This window comes from Sinohyriopsis cumingii, chromosome 11 (assembly GCF_028554795.1).
Source record: "Sinohyriopsis cumingii isolate HCF-2022 chromosome 11, ASM2855479v2, whole genome shotgun sequence".
Lineage (NCBI taxonomy): Eukaryota > Metazoa > Mollusca > Bivalvia > Unionida > Unionidae > Sinohyriopsis > Sinohyriopsis cumingii.
The window spans coordinates 101,872,243-101,890,819 of record NC_142971.1 but is presented as its reverse complement, the minus strand read 5'-3'; the positions used below and the strand labels follow the sequence as shown (position 1 = coordinate 101,890,819).

Below are 18,577 nucleotides of genomic sequence, written 5' to 3'. Positions count from 1 at the left end.
ATTTATAAAATATAGTACAATCAAATTAGTAGGAACCTTAAAATTTCTTCATCCTTTAGGATTGCTTTGAATTATCAAAATATAAATTCATTCCCATGGTCTAACTCCAAACAAAACATCATTGGAATTGAGTATGAATATAGTGATACAAATAATACAGCATAAAATATTTGTGTTTCTAAATTCACTGGATCAAAGTTATATTTAAGATCAAACTTTAGAACTATACAATTTTGTTGCTAGAATGCATTTTTTTCAAAATCTTAAATTTTCAGAAATTTAACTGCCAATCTTCCTTAAGGTTGAATTTCACTGACCTGATGTGGAACCAGACCAAGTGGACTACGGTGATCGACCGTCAAATGTTCCTCCCCAACACTTGTATCTGCTGATGCATCAGTACTGTAAGGATTGACCATCAAAAAATTAAAAATGATCATAAATTTTTTTTTTTAAAATGATAAGGATCATGTCTTTCTCTTATACATACATGTATAAAATCACAAACAGTTTCGTCACTAAATTACGATCATACAAAAAGTTTTAACCAGAATATATTCTGAAGAATCAAAAGGCTCTATTTGTAAATTTGTAAGTTAGATTGTATGTAGGAGATACCAAGCAAACATAAATCAACATCCTTTGAGTCTATCAGCAAGGTCAGTTTATCTTCAGTGTTTTAAGGTTGCAGAGATGGATTATACCACTGATATAAAATCGACTGACCTTGATTGAAGCCTTTGTAAACATGACCACTTAGGACAAAGTGAAGATTGTTCTAACCAGCATTGCTATAAATTACTGTCTTGCAAAAACAGAGACAAACACCAATGACTTCTTATAATCTTTTGCAACCATGACCACTAAAAAGTAAAGACTGTTTGTAAACAACCCCTCAAAAATGCAAACAATGAGGCTGGCTACCATTTTACAGGTCATGCTGGTATGTCATTTGTTATAGGCTGTAAACCAGACTAAAAAGTACATGTCACTAACCATCAATGAAGTGGTGAAGTTTGAAATTAACCATTCTTTCTTCAAAAGGAATACATACTCAGTTCAATGATTTGTTCAGTTTTGTGAAAATCTGCACAATGCTGATATCATAATAAGAAATCTTTTGAAAGGGCTTCAATGTAGCAGTCTAGGGCAACATTTGTTTTTTTGGAGTTAATGAGGTCTTGGTCTTCATCTTTAATATTAGTACATGATATTCATATTTCAGATTTGAAAAAAAGTGTCTTTTTAAATACATGTCTCAACAATCATATGGTTTAAGGAAGGGAAAAGCAGACCTGCCAACCCTACTGAAAAAATCAGGAGAATATCAATTTTCGGACCTATCTCATGATTCCCTGATTTTAAAGAAAACATCCCATTTTTTCACCTCAAGAAAGAAAAAAAAATCCAATTTTATTTTTACACAAACATTTTCTGTTTTTCTTTTTTGCTATCTCGTTTTTATGTGCCTGGTATGTTTCTTAGTACTTTACCATATCCGACTTGATTTCCAGTTTTCATCTGCCAATACAAAGAGACTGTCTCTCAGTGTGGTTCTCTTTATCCAAACCCATCAGCAAATCACAGCAACATAATGGATAAGTTTTCAGCAAGAAACGAAAAAAAGAATAAAAGGAAGTAAATGATGAATTTTCACCAGCCAAGAACAAGAAATGGGATCAAAATTTGTAGGAGTGATAGGGAGAAGCAGTTTGCTTTCATTTGTGCATCAACTCGTGGAGCCTATCATGCATTCTGCCAATGTTGCTCACAGCATCTCTTGGTATGATGTGGTGGTCCAGATGACATTAATAAACACATTGCAAGCATTGCAGATGTGTTGAAACAATCTTTAGTATCGTTTAAGGACCTGGCCTTTTTCTCCAGCCAAATGAAGGAATCAACACTGATGATCTGCATATATGGTTCCCATGCTTTTCAAAAAGATAAATTTCCAGAGTTTTTCTAGGATGAAATTACTTTTTTTCAAGGTTCATAGATGACCATTACTGAATGGAATTAAAGATCATTTTAGATTGTAAAACAGTGCATTTTCTAAATCTAAAGATGTTTCTCTTTTAAGGCTCTCCAAAAACATTGAAGTCAGAAAAGACAATAATGTACAAAACCATAAAATGTATCACACGAAAGAATTTTGATTATATTCCTATAAATTGGCATGTAAAGTCATTTCATTGTACAGAATACAAATTTTAACTTTATTTTGCTGCATTATGCTACTAAGTGGGAACAACATAATGAACATAAATTATGTTTTGTTTCCTTTGAAACCTTTAATTCTAAAGAATTCTAGAGCAATATATAAATGCATCTCATAGAAAGCAGCATTTCCTATTACAGTATAAAAAAACCAATAAACGCAAATAATTAGAATCTTGTCTTGTAGCGAAAAGATTTTAACCCTGAATTTATCTGTGCCAATAATAAATCCCAAACAAGATTTTTCAAACAACCTAATCTCCTTAAGACAATCTGGTTAAAAATCCATCATTTAAAAAACAGTTTCAAAAGGGTTGATTTAAATTTTGACAACAGACCTTCAAAGTTATAAACAGCTGTATAAACAACAATTTAATTTTCTGTAAAATCAACTTGTCTTCAAGTAATTCGTTAAACCAGTCCCCAAACCTGTACTGATACAGGGGCTCATATCATTTTTTAATATACACTACAAGGGATGACAATTTCTTATTTCAGCTCTGAGATTCAACATTCTGGACAGCAAATTTGACTTAAAACAAATAGCAGTCCATTTTCTAATCTGAGTTTCCTCCAAATATTCCCACCCCGTTTTTCATATTTGGACATTTAGGTTGGGGTGTGGGGTCATTGCAACTGCATATCAAAAATTTGGAATTTGCCACCACCATGCAGTAGAGACATATGGTAGTCGCTTACCAGCGGGCCTAGAAAATTTAAACTTATTTTATATCGGCTCATACCTGCATGAAATCGATAGGAAAATTATTTATTTTCTCAGAAATGGCAAGTATTATAATTGTTATGTCATTAATCCGCTGACAGACAAGACGAAACTATGACATAGATGAAACTTTACCCAGTTCTTGCCATTTGCATTACTAGTCACATGACTTCACAAATCTCAAATGACATTTGAAGTCCAATAGTCACGTGATATCAACAACAAACTCCTTTATAATGTTGTTGTACAGCAATTCAAGCATATTAAATGACTGTCAGATACTATTTTGTAAAAACCAGCAATCTGGCAGTCTGATTTATCAAGCAGAGAGCACATGTCAACGTGGTAGTCACGTGATACAACAAAACTCCAGAAGTTGTTATCGGAATATATAAATATGGAGAATTTTGTGTTCTTTCATTTTTTTACAACCAGCATAAGACTTTCATTAATATTTTTTTCTTCTCTACAACATTTGAAAATGTGGGTTGTTAGGTTTGTGTACTCATGGGACTAGCAATGCAAATCTTGAGTACCAGGTCACATTTCATCAATGCCGTAGTTTTATCATGTCTTTCAGTGTAACGATTTTAATTCTCACAATTTCTGAAAAAATAAGTAATTTTCATATCGATTTCATGCATATGTCACTCATTAAAGTTTTCTAGGCCATCCAGTAAGCAGCTATGCTTTGCCACCACCATGACCTCTTGTGATGCTAGATTGGTTTTCATACCTCCCATGTAAGGAAAGATATGGATATTGTGCTGACTTTGAAAATAAAAGTATACTGATGAATCTAATCCACCGGGCATTTGGATTGACTCAGCATATATGTTTATTGCAAGCAACCAAATGATCCATACTGCACCCTCCCAATATTCTGGTTAGAACTTGATAAATTTAACTCACGATCAGTTTAGTTATGACTCAATTACATGATTGTTTCAGGTGTCAAGTATTGGCAGACAATTTTCAGGTTTTTCCCTGACTTTCATAAATATTTGCGAAATTCAAGGACTTTTCATTTCTCCAGACTTTTTCCCAATTTCCTGTTAGCGTGGGAACCCTGTGCATAGAGTTTCAGCTTTACCAAATCTACAAGTACAATTTAGATGCAGAATTGAATATGGAAAAAGCAGATCATCAGTGGGTTGCTCTCAGGAAAAGAAAGGATGGATCTGGCCAACTGTTGTTTCCAACCCATGGAAGAGAAATGCTATCAATACTTTAAATACCGCACAGCAACAGCAATGCTTAAAGAGCGTTCTCATTGGTCAGAAGAAGAAAAAAACAACTGAACTAGCCAAAGAGCCAGCCTGTCAGCATCAACCCTGGAAGCTATTCTTGTTAGTGAATTTGGCACCCAAGGACAAACAAATGATGAACTTTTTGCAGAAATGCAAATCCGCAACATACAGTGGACTGAAATAACAAAAACAGACATCATTATCATGATATATATATATATATATATATATATATATATATATATATATATATATATATATATATATATACATACACCTTACTCTTGTACCTCCTGATTTTTTTTACCCTGCCTCCTGATTTTTAATGGTGATTTTCCTGATTTTGATTTTTCAGTGTTGGCAGGTCTGAAAAAGGCTGACAAAACCTGCTCAAAACATGCCTGTTATCTCATTACCAGTTAACTCTGTGGATTAAATCAGTGCCAATAATGAATCTTATGTGTGCTTCAGTCAGTTTTGACTGTGTGTGTGTATGTGTGTGATTTAGATTTGTAATGTAACTTCAGCAATTTTTCAGTCATACTGCTATGATGTCTGTATTCTTGCAGTTTATAGTTTATGTCTAGCACTGGGGCATCAAGCAGCAGTGTAGAATCATGCCCCACCCAGTCACATGATCATGACACCAGGCCAACCAGTCCTAACACCAACCTTTTAATGCTAAATGCCCAAGTGAGGCAGTTGGTAGTACCATGTTTATAAGTCTTTGGTATGACTTGGCTGGGGTTTGGACCCACAAACGGCATCCAAAGCAGACATTTAGGCCACTGTAGTGGTCAGAAGACAGAACACACCTCCAAAGATGAGAGCTCCCAACAAAGAGGGAAAACTCTTATAATATGTATGTAACATTGTTTATTATATCATCTATTAACTTCATTAAAATTATCTAAATAATAAATTTATTATTTGCACAGTCCTGGTATTATGTCAAATACAGTAGCTTGGAATCTTAGTATCTTTGATGATCTTAGAATGTTTAACTATGTACAATTGCTACTTCTGCTGCCATCATAACACCAATATCTCTAATTCAGAAAATAAAATTGATATATTGTCCTAATTTAAAAAAAAACAAAGAACTTCTGAGATAGGAAGAATACTAGCAAACATTATAAATGCAATATTTAATTTAATAATGTGTCTAAAATTACTGTCCATACCCTGCTGGGTGTTGCAAAATGGACACTAGTAACTCAACAGCTTGGGCACTGGCTATGTATGATATTCCAGGTCTTGATACAGTGCATTGCTGATCTAGTGTCCTATCACGAGTTGACTGAAAAAAAGAAAGAAAAAACTCAAAAGATTTTGTCTTGATAAGTTACATATATAATTAGCTAAGAAAAAAAGACATGAAAACATCAAGTTACCCTCACAGTATTCAGAGCAGATGCATTAAAACATGAGTATTGCAAAAAGGTCTTGACACATGGCCAGCATTGAAATATAACAGAAATACTACAAATGGCAACTCCACCATTGCTGGTCCCATGCCCAGATGTAGAAGGAGGGTTGGGCATGGGGTTAGCAACCTGACCCTGTAAAATCCAACTTGCTACAAAAATACCAACAGAAGAAAAACCAGAAACTGAAAGCCTGACGGAGGATGTGTGTGTGTGTGTGTGATTTGGATTTTTAACATAGCTTTAACAATTTTTCAGTCGCTACGATGTCTGCAGTGTGACAGTTTATAGTGATGTCTAGCACTGGGGCATCATGCTGCAGACATGTAGCATGATGTCCCACCCATTCACATCCTGATACCAGGCCTACCAGTCCTAACACTAACCTCTTAATTCTGAGTGCCAAGTGAAGTAGCTGTTAATACCATTTTTGTAAGTCTTTGGTATGACTCGGCCTGGGATCAGACCCATAACCCCCTGTATCTGAGGCAGATGCTCTAACCACTAGGCCACCAGAGCAGTCTCCTGAGGGAAGAAGGGTCTTCTTCTGGAAGACTTATGACGCAAAGTGGTAAAAGCCAGAAGCCCACGGAAGCCATAAAGCAGACCACCCTTATATCAAACAGGAGAATTAACATCGCAACATGGAACGTGAAGACAAAGTATGAGGCAGGAAAAACAGCAATGGTAGCAGCAGAGAAAAGGAACTACAACCTATCCCTACTGGGCATTAGCGAGACAAGATGGATTCAATCTGGACAAAGAAGGCTGATGACAGGAGTGTTGCTACTGTATTCAGGACATGAGGAAGATGACATGCCTCATACACAGGGGGTGGGGCTCGTGCTGTCAAAGCATGCATATAATGCACTGATAGGATGGGAACTACATGGGCCCAGAATCCTCAGGGCAACATTTAGGACCAAGAAGGAGAAAATGAAGATGAAGGTCATACAGTGCTACACTCCAACAAATGACGGCAAAGAAAAAGATAAGGACCAGTTTTACAAAAAACTACAGAACATAGTAGTGAACTTCCCAGACAAAGACATCAATATCCTGATGAGTGACTTCAATGCCAAAGCTGGGTCAGACAACACAGCATGCAAACAAACCATGGGGATCCACAGCCTAGGCGAGATGAATGAAAATGGAGAGAGGCTCGCAGACTTTTGTGCACTGAACAACCTGGTCACTCGGGGTACCTACTTTCCCCACAAGAGAATCCACAAGAACACATGGATATCACTAGACCATGTGACAGAAAATCAGACTGACCACATCTGCATGGCCAAGAAGTTTAGAAGATCCCTGCAAGATGTGAGGGTGAAGAGGGGAGCATCTGACCACCACTTAGTTGTTGCAAGGCTGAAACTTAAGCTGAAGAAGAACTGGATGGGCACAAAAGAGAAAAAAACAAAGTATAACATCAGCCTGTTGAAAGATACAAAAACTAAAGAAGAATACAGACTGATGCTCAACAACAAGTACCAAGTGCTACAAGAGCTTCTTGAAAATTAGGAAGACAATGCGAACAACAGATGGCAGAAAGTTAAGGAGGCAGTAAAATCAACATGCCAAGAAGTACTAGGCCACATGAAGCACCAGCAGAAATAATGGATTTCAGCTGAAACATTGAGCAAAATCCAGGTGCGGAAACAGAAGAAAGCAGCAGTAAATATCAGTAGGACAAGAACTACAAAAATAAAAGTACAAAAAGAGTACACTGATGCACATAGAGAAGTGAAAAGAAGCATCAAGATAGACAGGAGAAACTATGTTAAAAAAGTAGCAGCAGAAGCACAAGAAGTGGCCGGAAGTGGAAACATGAAGAAGCTGTACGACATCACCAAGAAGCTGTCCGGCAAGTACAGCAAAGCAGAGAGACCCATAAAGGACAACACAGCAAGTACAGAACACCAACTGAATAGATGGGCAGAACATTTTAAAGAGCTGTTGACCAGGCCATCACCACTAAATCCCCCAGAAATCCACCCAGCCAACACAGTTATCCATATAAGCTGTGAAAATCCCACCATAGACAAGATCAGGAAAGCCATCATCCAGCTGAAGAACGGCAAGGCAGCTGGACCCGACAGCATCCCAGCAGAAGCCCTCAGAGGAGATCTAGAGGCTTCAGTGAAAATGCTATAGCCCCTCTTTGAGAAGAACTGGAAGGAAGAAGAAATACCAACTGACTGGAAGGAGGTATACCTAATCAAGATCCCCAAAAAAGGCAACCTCAGCAACTGCTCCAACTATAGAGGAATCATACTCTAGTCAGTACCAGGGAAAGTCTTCAACCAGGTCCTCTTGGAGAGGATGAAGGAGGCCACTGACCCACAGTTATGAGATAAACATGCGGGCTTCCGGCAGCACAGATCATGTATGGACCAAATAGCTACTCTTCGCATCCTAGCTGAGCAATTGTTGGAGTAGAATTCTTCAGTCTACATCAACTTTGTTGATTATGAGAAAGCATTCAACAGCATGGACCAAAAGACACTCTGGAAACTTCTTTGTCAATATGGCATTGAAACCAAGCTTTTAAACCTGATCAAGAACGCTTATAATGGAATGACCTGCAGAGTCATTCATGCAGGAGAGCACACACAGACAGCTTTCTAGTGCGGACTGGCATGAGGTAAAGCAGCTTGCTGTTGCCATTTCTCTTCCTTCTTGCCATCGACTGGATTATGAAGACATCCATCAAATGGCAGAGAAATGGGATCCGGTGGACATTGTGGAGTCACACTGCAGGGAAGTCCCTGGAAGAGGTGGAGTCCTTCATGTACCTGGGTAGCATTATCAACCAGCAGGGGTGGCACAGACGCAGACGTCAAGGCAAGGATTAGAAAGGCGAGAGCTCAAGAACATCTGGAGCTCCAAAGAAATTTCCTTGACTACCAAGAACAGACTGTTCAACTCCAATGTGAAGTAAGTCCTACTGTATCGAGCAGAGACCTGGAGAACCATCAAGTGGACCGTAAAGAGAGTTCAGACCTTCATCAATAGCTGCCTAAGAAGAATTCTCCAGATCCGCTGGTCAGACACCATCAGCAACACCAACCTGTGGCAGAGAACCTCCCAGCTTCCAGTAGAGGACCAGATCAAGAGATGGTGGGGTTGGATAGGACACACTATGTAAGCTGCTAACAAACATTACCAGACAGGCATTGAGGTGGAACCCTCAAGTCAAGCGAAGAAGGGGCCAACCGAGAAACACCTGGCAATGCATCCTTGAGGTGGACATCACTAAGATGGGTCACACCTTGAGTCAGCTCAAGGGGATGGCACAGGACAGAAGTCTCAGGCAATCTTTTGTGGGCGGCCTATATCACGGCAGGGATGACAGGCAAAACTGACTACAAATGGCACTTCATAAATGGCCCGCAAAATATAACAGGATTATTGCAAACAACACTTGGCACATGGCTATAATTGAAATATAACAATTACAGCATCTGACACATGGCCAGCACTGATATATGACGATTACTGCAAATTACATTTGATACATGGTCAGCATTGAAATTTAACAGGAGTACATCAAATGGTACTTGACACATGGCCAGCATTGAAATATAACAAAAGTACTACCAATGGCACTTGATAATGACTCTATTGAAATATAACATGAGTAATGCAAACAGGACTTGATACCAGACTATTGTAGGTCAAACATATGTACAATCTTTGCCCAGAAATCAAATGTCAGAACCAATTTTTGAAATAGTGACCTTAACCATCATTCTACCATCTCTGAAATCCATCATGCAAAGAGAAACATACGCTTCAAGTTTCCTGGAACAGATTAGTTATTTTCCAGAAAATGCAAGGGTACAATCTATTATTATTAACACTTACCTTGAATTTAAAGCTACATACTCTGGATTCAATACGACTCTTTCTTAAGTGAAAAGATTATAACACATGAACCACATTTCAATGAAACCAACTGGAGAGAATTTAAAGTTCTGGTATAAAATGAACTGGACAAGTTCCAGTAAAAAGATTAAACACCAAGCATCCTTATTGATTTTAGTGTTAATAGCTTCAAGGGCAAAACCACTGTTTCAATTTTTCTTAAGCATTTATTTTCCAGATAATAGCTTAAGTTCTGGTTAACATATTTCAATGAAATTTAGTACATTTATCTGCCTGCCACATACCCAGGGAAAATCTATAATGATTTTGTGGGTCAGTAGCTCAAAGATCAATGATGCTCTCACTAAAACTAGATTTGCCCACTGCATTTCACTTGTTTAATCACTTGACTTCCTAACAACAAGTTAACCAATACACAATGCATCCATCTGTAGCTTTGTGTGTGCATGTGTTTTAGCCCCCCAAATATCCTGTTGATTTGTGGACATTCACCATGAGGGTCAAAGTTACTGTTACTTAAAATACATTATTTAGCCTCTCATCCAAAAGTGAAATGCATAGACAACATCTGCTTTTACCAACATTAATCTTGGCCATCAAGCTATCAACACCAAATACCACAGACAAAGAGTAACAATTGCACCAAGCTGCACTGAATTAATCAGAACTGAATTTATCATTCAGAAAATAAATGCAGAATTTCTAGCAAAAGTGACCTTGACCCTGGACCTGCTGACCCTAAAATGAATGAGGTCATTCCTTGAGTGGAAGGAAACGTGTAGCAAGTTGCCTTGAAATCTTATAACTGAAATTAACATCAAGAAATGAGATGCAACAGCAAAATGTACTTTCAGCAAAACTGATTTTAACCTTGGAGCTACTGACTCCAAAATAAATAAATCTAAAATATTATCCAAAAGTTATTCACTGGGCAAAGGAAAATGTATGTACCAAACATGTTCACTGTAACTGAAGTTATCATCCAGAAGACAAAACAGATGTCTATCCTCCTGCCCAGACAGATGATAATAAATTATGATATTTTCATGTGTTCCTGGCAGTCGATAACAACTGATTCAAACAGGGTTCAGATTTTAGGCTTGTCCATTTAACAGTTTTGTCAAGGATCAAGTATTTGTTTTAAATATACTTCCCCTTAAATACACTGCTTTTAGAAAATGTATAGTATGTCACAAGAAAATACATTTTGATCTCCTAACGACAGCCAGAATCATCTGAATGTAACTATATATAGGCTAATGGTCAGCAGAACTTGTTTATGTAAAATTCATGCCTGATGCAAGGTTAGAAAACAACAGGGTCAATAAAATTTGATTAACATAAAATTTAGTTCTTCTTCCCTTTAAATTAACATTACTGAAACCAAAAGTAGTTTTTGAGCTTGACAAGAAGTTTTTACTTGTCCATTTGGAAAGCATCATCATATGTACAAATTTATCATCCCATGAAGGAAGTGCTAGTGGCCCATAAATTAAACATGAACCCAGAAGAAAGTTCAGGAGAGAGTTAAAAATAAGTACCTAGTGACAAATGTATAAACAAATCTTAACTGAAATGAACAGACACAAATTCCTGTGTCCTCCAGGAAAAGATTATATGTGAAAAAAGATAGAGTACAGTCTTCTCTCTTTATAAGACTGCTGATCGGAAACATAACAGTGACCAACATTTTAATGAAGGAACCTTAAAATAGAAGATAGTCCTACAAATAGAATAATTTATTATGTAAAATCTCATTAGAATTGTTTTTCATGTGAGAAAATTTTTTTAAGGAGATAAAAAGAATAAATTATAAAACAATTTGACCAATTTAATTGGATGGATGACAATACCTGCATTTTAATTAAGGCAGCAGTATACTGAGGGGTTTTATAGTGGGGGACTAATGTATAATACAAATATATAACAACTCTCAAGTTCAGTGTTTTTTGTACAAAATTTGTCAGTTTTATAACAAATAAGTTAAGTTTTTATCCAGAAAGAAATAAAATTAAAAAGTAGTGTTGTCTGTGATTCCTGATAAAATTACGACTGTCTATGTTCTGACTTCACAAATTTTAGTTTCATTTATGACAATAATGATGATTAAAAGTAATCTGACTATTTATTTGTCTCCAGTAAATATCAGATCTGGTATGTCCAGTTTGATACTAATGTGACTATTTATTTATCTCCAGTAAACATCAGATCTGGTATGATTAGTTTGATACTAATCTAACTATTTATTTATCTCCAGTAAACATCAGATCTGGTATGATTAGCTTGATACTGTCAGACTCACATCTCCTGGTGCTACAACATCATTGCAAAAGTAGCAACCCAGTTGGCTGCCTGGTATGCAACGGTAGTCAGACATCTGGCCTTTGACAGGGGGGTCATCTGTTTCCATATCTTTCTTCATTCCATGTCGCATCACAAGAAATGTGTCAAAACCAAGGGCAGCACATATAAGAATCTATAATAAAAATTCCACATGAAATAGTCTTTAGTTATTCATGAAGGAAAAGAAATGCTTGTGACAAATAACATTTACTTAACATAAAATGTTTTTAAAATTAAGAATTTAACAAAGTTTTGATGTTTAGCACTTTGTAAGGTGTAATTTCCCAGAATAGTTTCTGCAAATGATTACTCAAGCACTGAAAGATGTCATATTTGTTAATGCTTCATTTGTGAAGCATCAATTGTCCAAACTGAGACTTTGTTTGGTTCATATGTGGTTATGTGACAGGATAACAGATGGCTGAAAGTTACTAAAAGTTTTATAGTTGTTAGAATGTTTGGATTTAATTTGGATATAATTTGATTTCATATAAAAAAAGGTACACATCTTAGCATTTTTTGTATTATTTTATTAATAAAAGTATGAGTTGCTGTAGTGAAATGTCATAGCCTTTTGCACATATCTGACACCTGATAAAGTTGGTTCCTCTCTCCATAATCTGATATCATCTTCATTATTCACTAAACAGCTCAACAATAATTAATCAACTTCATGTCAACAGTGAATCAGTAGACCTTTTGACTGCATGTTTAGCATGCTAACAACTGGGCCATTAATTGTGGTTAGTGCCTCCAATAGTTGCCTCAATGAAATGCAGTGGGAGTATCAGGCATATACATTCGAACCTGTCTTGAAAGACCACCCCTTCTGCCAAAACAAAGGTCTCTCATGACATGTGGTTTCTCATAACAGGTCATAACACTATATAATAATAATAATAATGAGGACTTTGTATAGTGCCTAATCTTTAGAAGCTCTAAGCGCTTTACAACATTAGACAACACCTGTAAGATAAAAAACATAATGATATGATTACAAAAAAACAAACACCATGAAATTAGAAAACATTAAAAAACATGCTGAGAATATTTAAGGCAGGAAACATTATCAGGTCTTTAAGTTTGTTCTTGCAGTCGAAATAAGTCAGTTTTGAGAGCACTCTTAAATGTGATCACTGTGTCTTTGTGTCTAAGTTCAGTGGGCAATTCATTCCACATTGCTGGGCCCTGGTATGCAAAAGAATGCTGTCCATATGACTTTGTTTTCATAGTGGGAATAATGAGTATACGATTGTCAGAAGAGGAGTGTAAGTATCTTGCTGGTGTGTACACATGGGTGAGGTCGGATAAGTATGTTGGACTAGAGTCTGACAGTGAAACGTAGCACATAGAACAAATTTTGTGTTTGATTCTGGATCAAATGGATAGCCAGTGTAGGGTACAGAGCAGTGGGGAGGTGTGCTCTGATCGTGGTACTCTAAGTATGATCCGAGCAGCTGTGTTTTGAACTTTCTGAAGTTTCTGGAGTAGATATTGAGATGAACCAGACAGAATTGAGTTACAATAGTCCAGTCTTGAAAGTACTAATGAACACACAACCGTTTTAGTGGCATCAACTGAAAGATATTTGCGAATGGAGCTGATGTGTCTCAGCTCAAGATATGCAGCCTTTGCATATGTTCATAACATGTTGGTACAATGTGAGAGTACTGTCCAGAGTAACACCTAGGTTTCGTACTGATTGTGTGAATTTAATGTTGGTGCTGCTGGTATTTATTGTTTGAGGTAAAGGATGTGAATGAGAAAGTCTTTGTGTTGTGATCAGAATGGCCTCAGTTTTATCATCATTCATCTGCAGTTTGTTACATGTCATCCATGATTTCACATCAGAAATGCACCTCTCTACATGTTGGATGGTAGCATCAACTTCAGTTGGGTGGCTAGATTTGTATATTTGGGTCTGATCAGTGTACAATTGGTGAGACACTGGATGATGATCTATGACACTTGAGTGTATAGAATGAAGAGAACAGGTCCAAGAACAGACCCATGTGGAACATCACAACATAGATCAACTGGGCTGGAGTGTATTCCATTTGCAGACACAATTTGTGTCCTGTTGACCAAGTAGGACTTGAACCACAGTAAGGCTGTATCATGAATGCCAAATACATGCTGGAGACGGTGAAGTAATATATCATGGTCTATTGTGTCAAATGCTGTAGACAAATCAAGGAGGGTGAGGACTGTAATCCTTCCACTATCCAAAGCAGAGAGAATGTCATTAACTACTTTTAGAAGAGTAGTTTCAGTACTGTGGCAAGGGCGATATGTAGATTGTACATTGCAAAAAGACTGTTTGAATTCAGGTGAGATACAAGCTGGGATAGAACAACCTTTTCTAAGATTTTTTATATGAATGGGGGATTAGAAACTGGGTGGTAGTTCTTTAAATTGTTATGGTCTAATGTTGGTTTCTTCAGCAGAGGCTTTATAATGGCAGTTTTGAAAAATGATGGGAATTCCCCGGATGAGAGAGAGGTATTAATAACATCAGTTAGTGAAGGCAATACTGGATCTAAGCACTCAAGCAGCAGTGATGTTGGAATTGGATCAAGCTCACATGACTTTGGTGCACTCTTCATCAGGATTGTACATACGAAATCCATAGAGACAGGTTCAAATGCTGCTAATGGTTGCCGCTCAAATTCTGTATCCCAACTGTATGGTGCCGATGAGTCAATTGAAATTGTGGTGTCAAGCTTATCTCTAATGGTTTGTACTTTGTTATGGAAGAAATTTGCAAACATGTCCAGAAGGTCAACTGGAGAGAAGGTAGTTGGAAGTGGTGTAGGTTTGTTCCTTGACATTAACTTGTTAGTAATCTCGAAGAGCTATTTGCAGCTGGAACTTTCCATGATCTTAGTAGTGTAGTGGGCTGATTTTGCTGCATGGACTATATCTGTGATATTCTTCTTAGAGGTTTCATAGATTTGCTTATGAATAGTGAGTCTGGTGGAAAGCCAAAGCCTCTCAGCTTTACGGCGGTCTCTTTTAGCAGTGCGAAGCTGGTCCCTAAAACTACTATACAATGGAGAACACTTTTGAATTGATACTATGCACTTGGTAGCTGGTGCATGTTTGTCCAGCAATGAACACAGGCAGTTATCGAGTTGTTCTGCAGTAGGAGGTAAACAAGTTGTTAAGTCAGCTTGGATGTCGCGCATTAGTTTGGTTCTATTTATCATACGGAGGTTTCTCTTAGTAGAAGATAAAGGTGGAGGGTTAGGGACTGATACGTCAAGATGGCATATAATGCAGAGGTGATCAGATGCAAGGTCATGGGATACCAGGGAGGACTGTAGAATGTTATCATCAGGTCTATGAAGAATCCAGTCTAAAATGTGACCATGTTTATGGGTGTGTTGGTTATCTGACTGTTTGAGGTTGAAAACATTAATGCAGTCTGTGAGTTTTGATGTATTTGGGTTTCCGGGACAGTCAAAGTGAAAGTTGAAATCTCCAAGAATAACTAGGTTGCCACCTATCGAATTCCCATAGTCCAGGAGATTCAGAAACTGCTCCAAAAAGAGAGAGTCAGCCAGCTTGTTTTTTTCTACTAGAAGGAGGGTGGTATAGGCAGAAAAAATGGACTGACCTTTGCTCCAGTGTGAGTGTGGTTTAGACTAGTTCAAACGATGTGTGGTCGAAACTGAATGATGTGGTGTGGTTAAGACATTTTATCATGGTGTTCTTTATGATGACAGCAATTCCACCTCCGTGAGAATTACGGGGGAATGACTTGATGGAGTAAGACGGTTAAGCTATAGCGGCCATCTTGTTTCATCCAATAAATAATCAATAAATCTGTACTTGGATAACATGGTCACTCAAGACAGGTGGTCTCATAGCAGTGGTCTCTCAAGACAGGTTTTACTGTACAACTACTGTACAATTATTGCCCTTTTGAAACTTCACTAATATCAAATTACAGTGGTCATTTTAGACCAATGGAATTCTTTCTTAAGAACATAAGAATTGTACAAGTTATGGAATTATAGGGTAACAGAAATTTAACTTTTTATAGTCACTGCCATTTATTACTACCTTTACTCTGTTTTCAGTATAACTGATGTCCAAAATCGACTGGGATTCTACTGCTGGGGCACATTAAGATTACATCTTTTATTACCCCTGTGCTTTCAAAGAGTGTGTGTGTGTGTGTGATTTGGATATTTTAACATAGTTTTTTAAAAAATTCAGTCATATCGCTACCATGTCTGCAGTGTGACAGTTTACAGTGATGTCTAGCACTGGGGCATCATGCCGCAGACATGTAGCATGATGTTCCACCCAGTCACATTATCCTGACACCAGGCTGACCAGTCCTAACGCTAACCTCTTAATGCTGAGCGCCAAGTGAGGAAGATGTTAGTACCATTTTTGTAAGTCTTTGATATGACTCGACTGGGGATCGAACCCACGACCTCCCACATCCGAGGTGGATGCTCTAGCCACTAGGTCACCGGAGCGGTCTGCTTTCAAAGAAGCATGGAGATTATGGATATTGCCATACATTACTGGACATTATTTTATTTTCCAGACAATACAATTTTGGCAACAGTGATTCTGAAACTGATATGCTTTTTCCTTACTCCAAATTCAAGCCATCCAGAAAACTTGGCCCAGGTCTATGAGGTAGAACTAATGTGATTATGTCGTTTTTCTTTTAGTCACTGTGATCTTTACTTTTTACCTCATGGCTACTGAATCAGTAAGCTTTTTCCTTACCATAAGTGCAATTCATCCACAAAATATGGTACTGGTTTGTGATGGACAGAACTAATATTACTGTGTAGAAAACAATATTTTTCTTTCAGTTAGTGACATTTACCTTTGATCTTTTGACCAAACAATTAATAGGCTTCTTCACTATCCTAAGTGCAAACTAATCACAAAGTTTGACCAAGGTATGTGCTGTATAAATAAAGTTTTTGTGCAGAAATTAGTTTTCTTTTTTCAGTCAATGTGACCTTGACCTTTAAACCTTTAGCCCCCAAACCAGCAGTCTTCTCATTACCCAAAGTACAAGCTATCCACAAAGGTCAAGTTCTGTGATGTAGAATTTGTGTTACTTTTCAGTCACAGTGACCCTGACTTCCAATCATTTGCATACATGCCAACCCCTGGCGAGGAAAAAGTGTAATCCAAACAGACAGAAAGAGTTATCCGAGCAGAAAAAGAGCAATCCACATATAACATGATAAAAATTCAATGAGCATGTGTACATAATGCTTTTTTTACCTATCTGGACTTTTAACATGAATTACTGCTTCAAGTTTTCATATATAACACTTTGAGCTTCAAAAAGCAACAGACTCTCATTTTGCATTTCAAAACATTTTATACCAGCTGATACTAAAAATGTTTTGCCCACCAGTAGAACAATAAGTGCCGAGTTATTAGAGCCTGGATCTAAATTCAGTTTTACTTTTGTTAACAATCTCTCACAGTCAGCATTAGAATGGTAAAGAACCAATATTCCTTTTATAACCTGACAAAGAAGAGGAAATTTATATCTTCCAGTTACTGGGTCTTTTAGCTGGCAAATAAGAGGGGAAAAATCAACTGTCCCCATGAAGTACATTGTCAGGTAGAGTGCCAGTTTGATACTTCAGGAGTTCTCCTTCTAATTTATCAGCAACCTTTCCTGCAGCATGGTGCATCATTTGACAGAGACAACCTGATATGTACAATGATAGAGATGTTTTTCAAAATATAGAATGCAACTCCTTTATGAATTACAGTCATCACTGATGCAGCATCAGCTGAAAACCCCATACAGTTCTGCCAACTTATATTTATTCAAAGCATTATCAAGCAAATAAAATATTGTTTTCTTCAGTGGAATCTACTGTAAATTCTGGTAATGAAAGAAAAGCACGCTGACCTTGCCTTTTTCGTTGTCAGTCTCTTACACAGACTGGATACAACTTTTTGTCATCATAATCACTACTCCTGTCTGTTGCAATACTAAACGGCCTAATTTGCATGGCTTCTGCAATTTTAAGTGAAGTATCTTCTGCTAAACACCTAACAATATTAGATGATTTTGTTCTTGCACATGCATATTTTCTGCAACTTTGGAATCAGGAAAGATCCGTTTGAACAAAGGACCAATGTAGTCTTCTACCGCTAAGAGTAGTCTGTATTACTTTTAAGAACTCAGTACATAATGTCTCTGCATTTATAAAATTCGTGTCCACAATTTAGTTCTGTAAAAAACAACAAAAAAAACCCATAGTACTGGAGTTAGGGAAATGAGCCAATTCAAGGTTTCTTTCTTTTACCACGATGACCAATATTAAAATCCTTTCCACACAACCTGCATGGAGCATAAAGCTGCCCTAGAATGGAACGCTGTCGTATGTAGTTCATTTATTCATCTCTGAATTGATTTTTCATCTTTTCTAATCCATCTGTGAAATTATTTGAAAAACATTTTTGCTCTAACACGCATCTACTAGAATAAATCCGACTTGACTTTTAGCGCCAAACATCTACAGACTGGTTCTGTAGCAATTATCAATTTGAACAAAGAACCTGTGAGCAATGATTACAAGTCAGAAAACCTGTCTGTTCTCTCCTAACTAAGCCATACAGCTGCTATAAATAGAAACCGAGGTCAAAACTGTTAGGAAAGTACATGTAAGTCTACAGACAAGCGAACTCTTATATCGTAGTTACATAGAAGCTGTCTTTCG

General features: G+C 37.2%; 2 protein-coding genes across 3 annotated transcripts in view; one reads left to right on the top strand and one right to left on the bottom strand.

Annotated features, from left to right (window-relative positions):
• Nucleotides 1–18,577, bottom strand: part of LOC149789178 (ubiquitin-like modifier-activating enzyme ATG7) — a 76,566-nt gene that overhangs the window by 9,186 nt on the left and 48,803 nt on the right. For both annotated transcript variants that reach the window (XM_089975319.1, XM_089975320.1), the window contains exons 14-16: nucleotides 11,812–11,985; nucleotides 5,379–5,494; nucleotides 318–402 (exon numbers count right to left, since the gene is read on the bottom strand). In XM_089975319.1, coding sequence (XP_089831445.1) covers nucleotides 318–402; nucleotides 5,379–5,494; nucleotides 11,812–11,985 — 375 coding nt within the window. The remainder of the gene's footprint in view (nucleotides 1–317; nucleotides 403–5,378; nucleotides 5,495–11,811; nucleotides 11,986–18,577) is intronic.
• On the top strand, nucleotides 6,180–7,775 carry LOC149789179 (protein CFDP2-like). Its single transcript, XM_089975572.1, has 2 exons — nucleotides 6,180–6,947; nucleotides 7,272–7,775. The coding sequence occupies exons 1-2, from the start codon at nucleotides 6,180–6,182 to the stop codon at nucleotides 7,773–7,775; spliced, it is 1,272 nt and encodes a 423-aa protein (XP_089831698.1).

Excerpts from the sequence above, each read along its gene's own strand:
- LOC149789179 (XM_089975572.1), top strand. The coding sequence starts at position 6,180 with ATGACGCAAAGTGGTAAAAGCCAGAAGCCCACGGAAGCCATAAAGCAG. Across the intron at positions 6,948-7,271 it reads GATCCCTGCAAGATGTGAGG|GTGCGGAAACAGAAGAAAGC; the intron begins GTGAAGAGGGGA and ends AGCAAAATCCAG.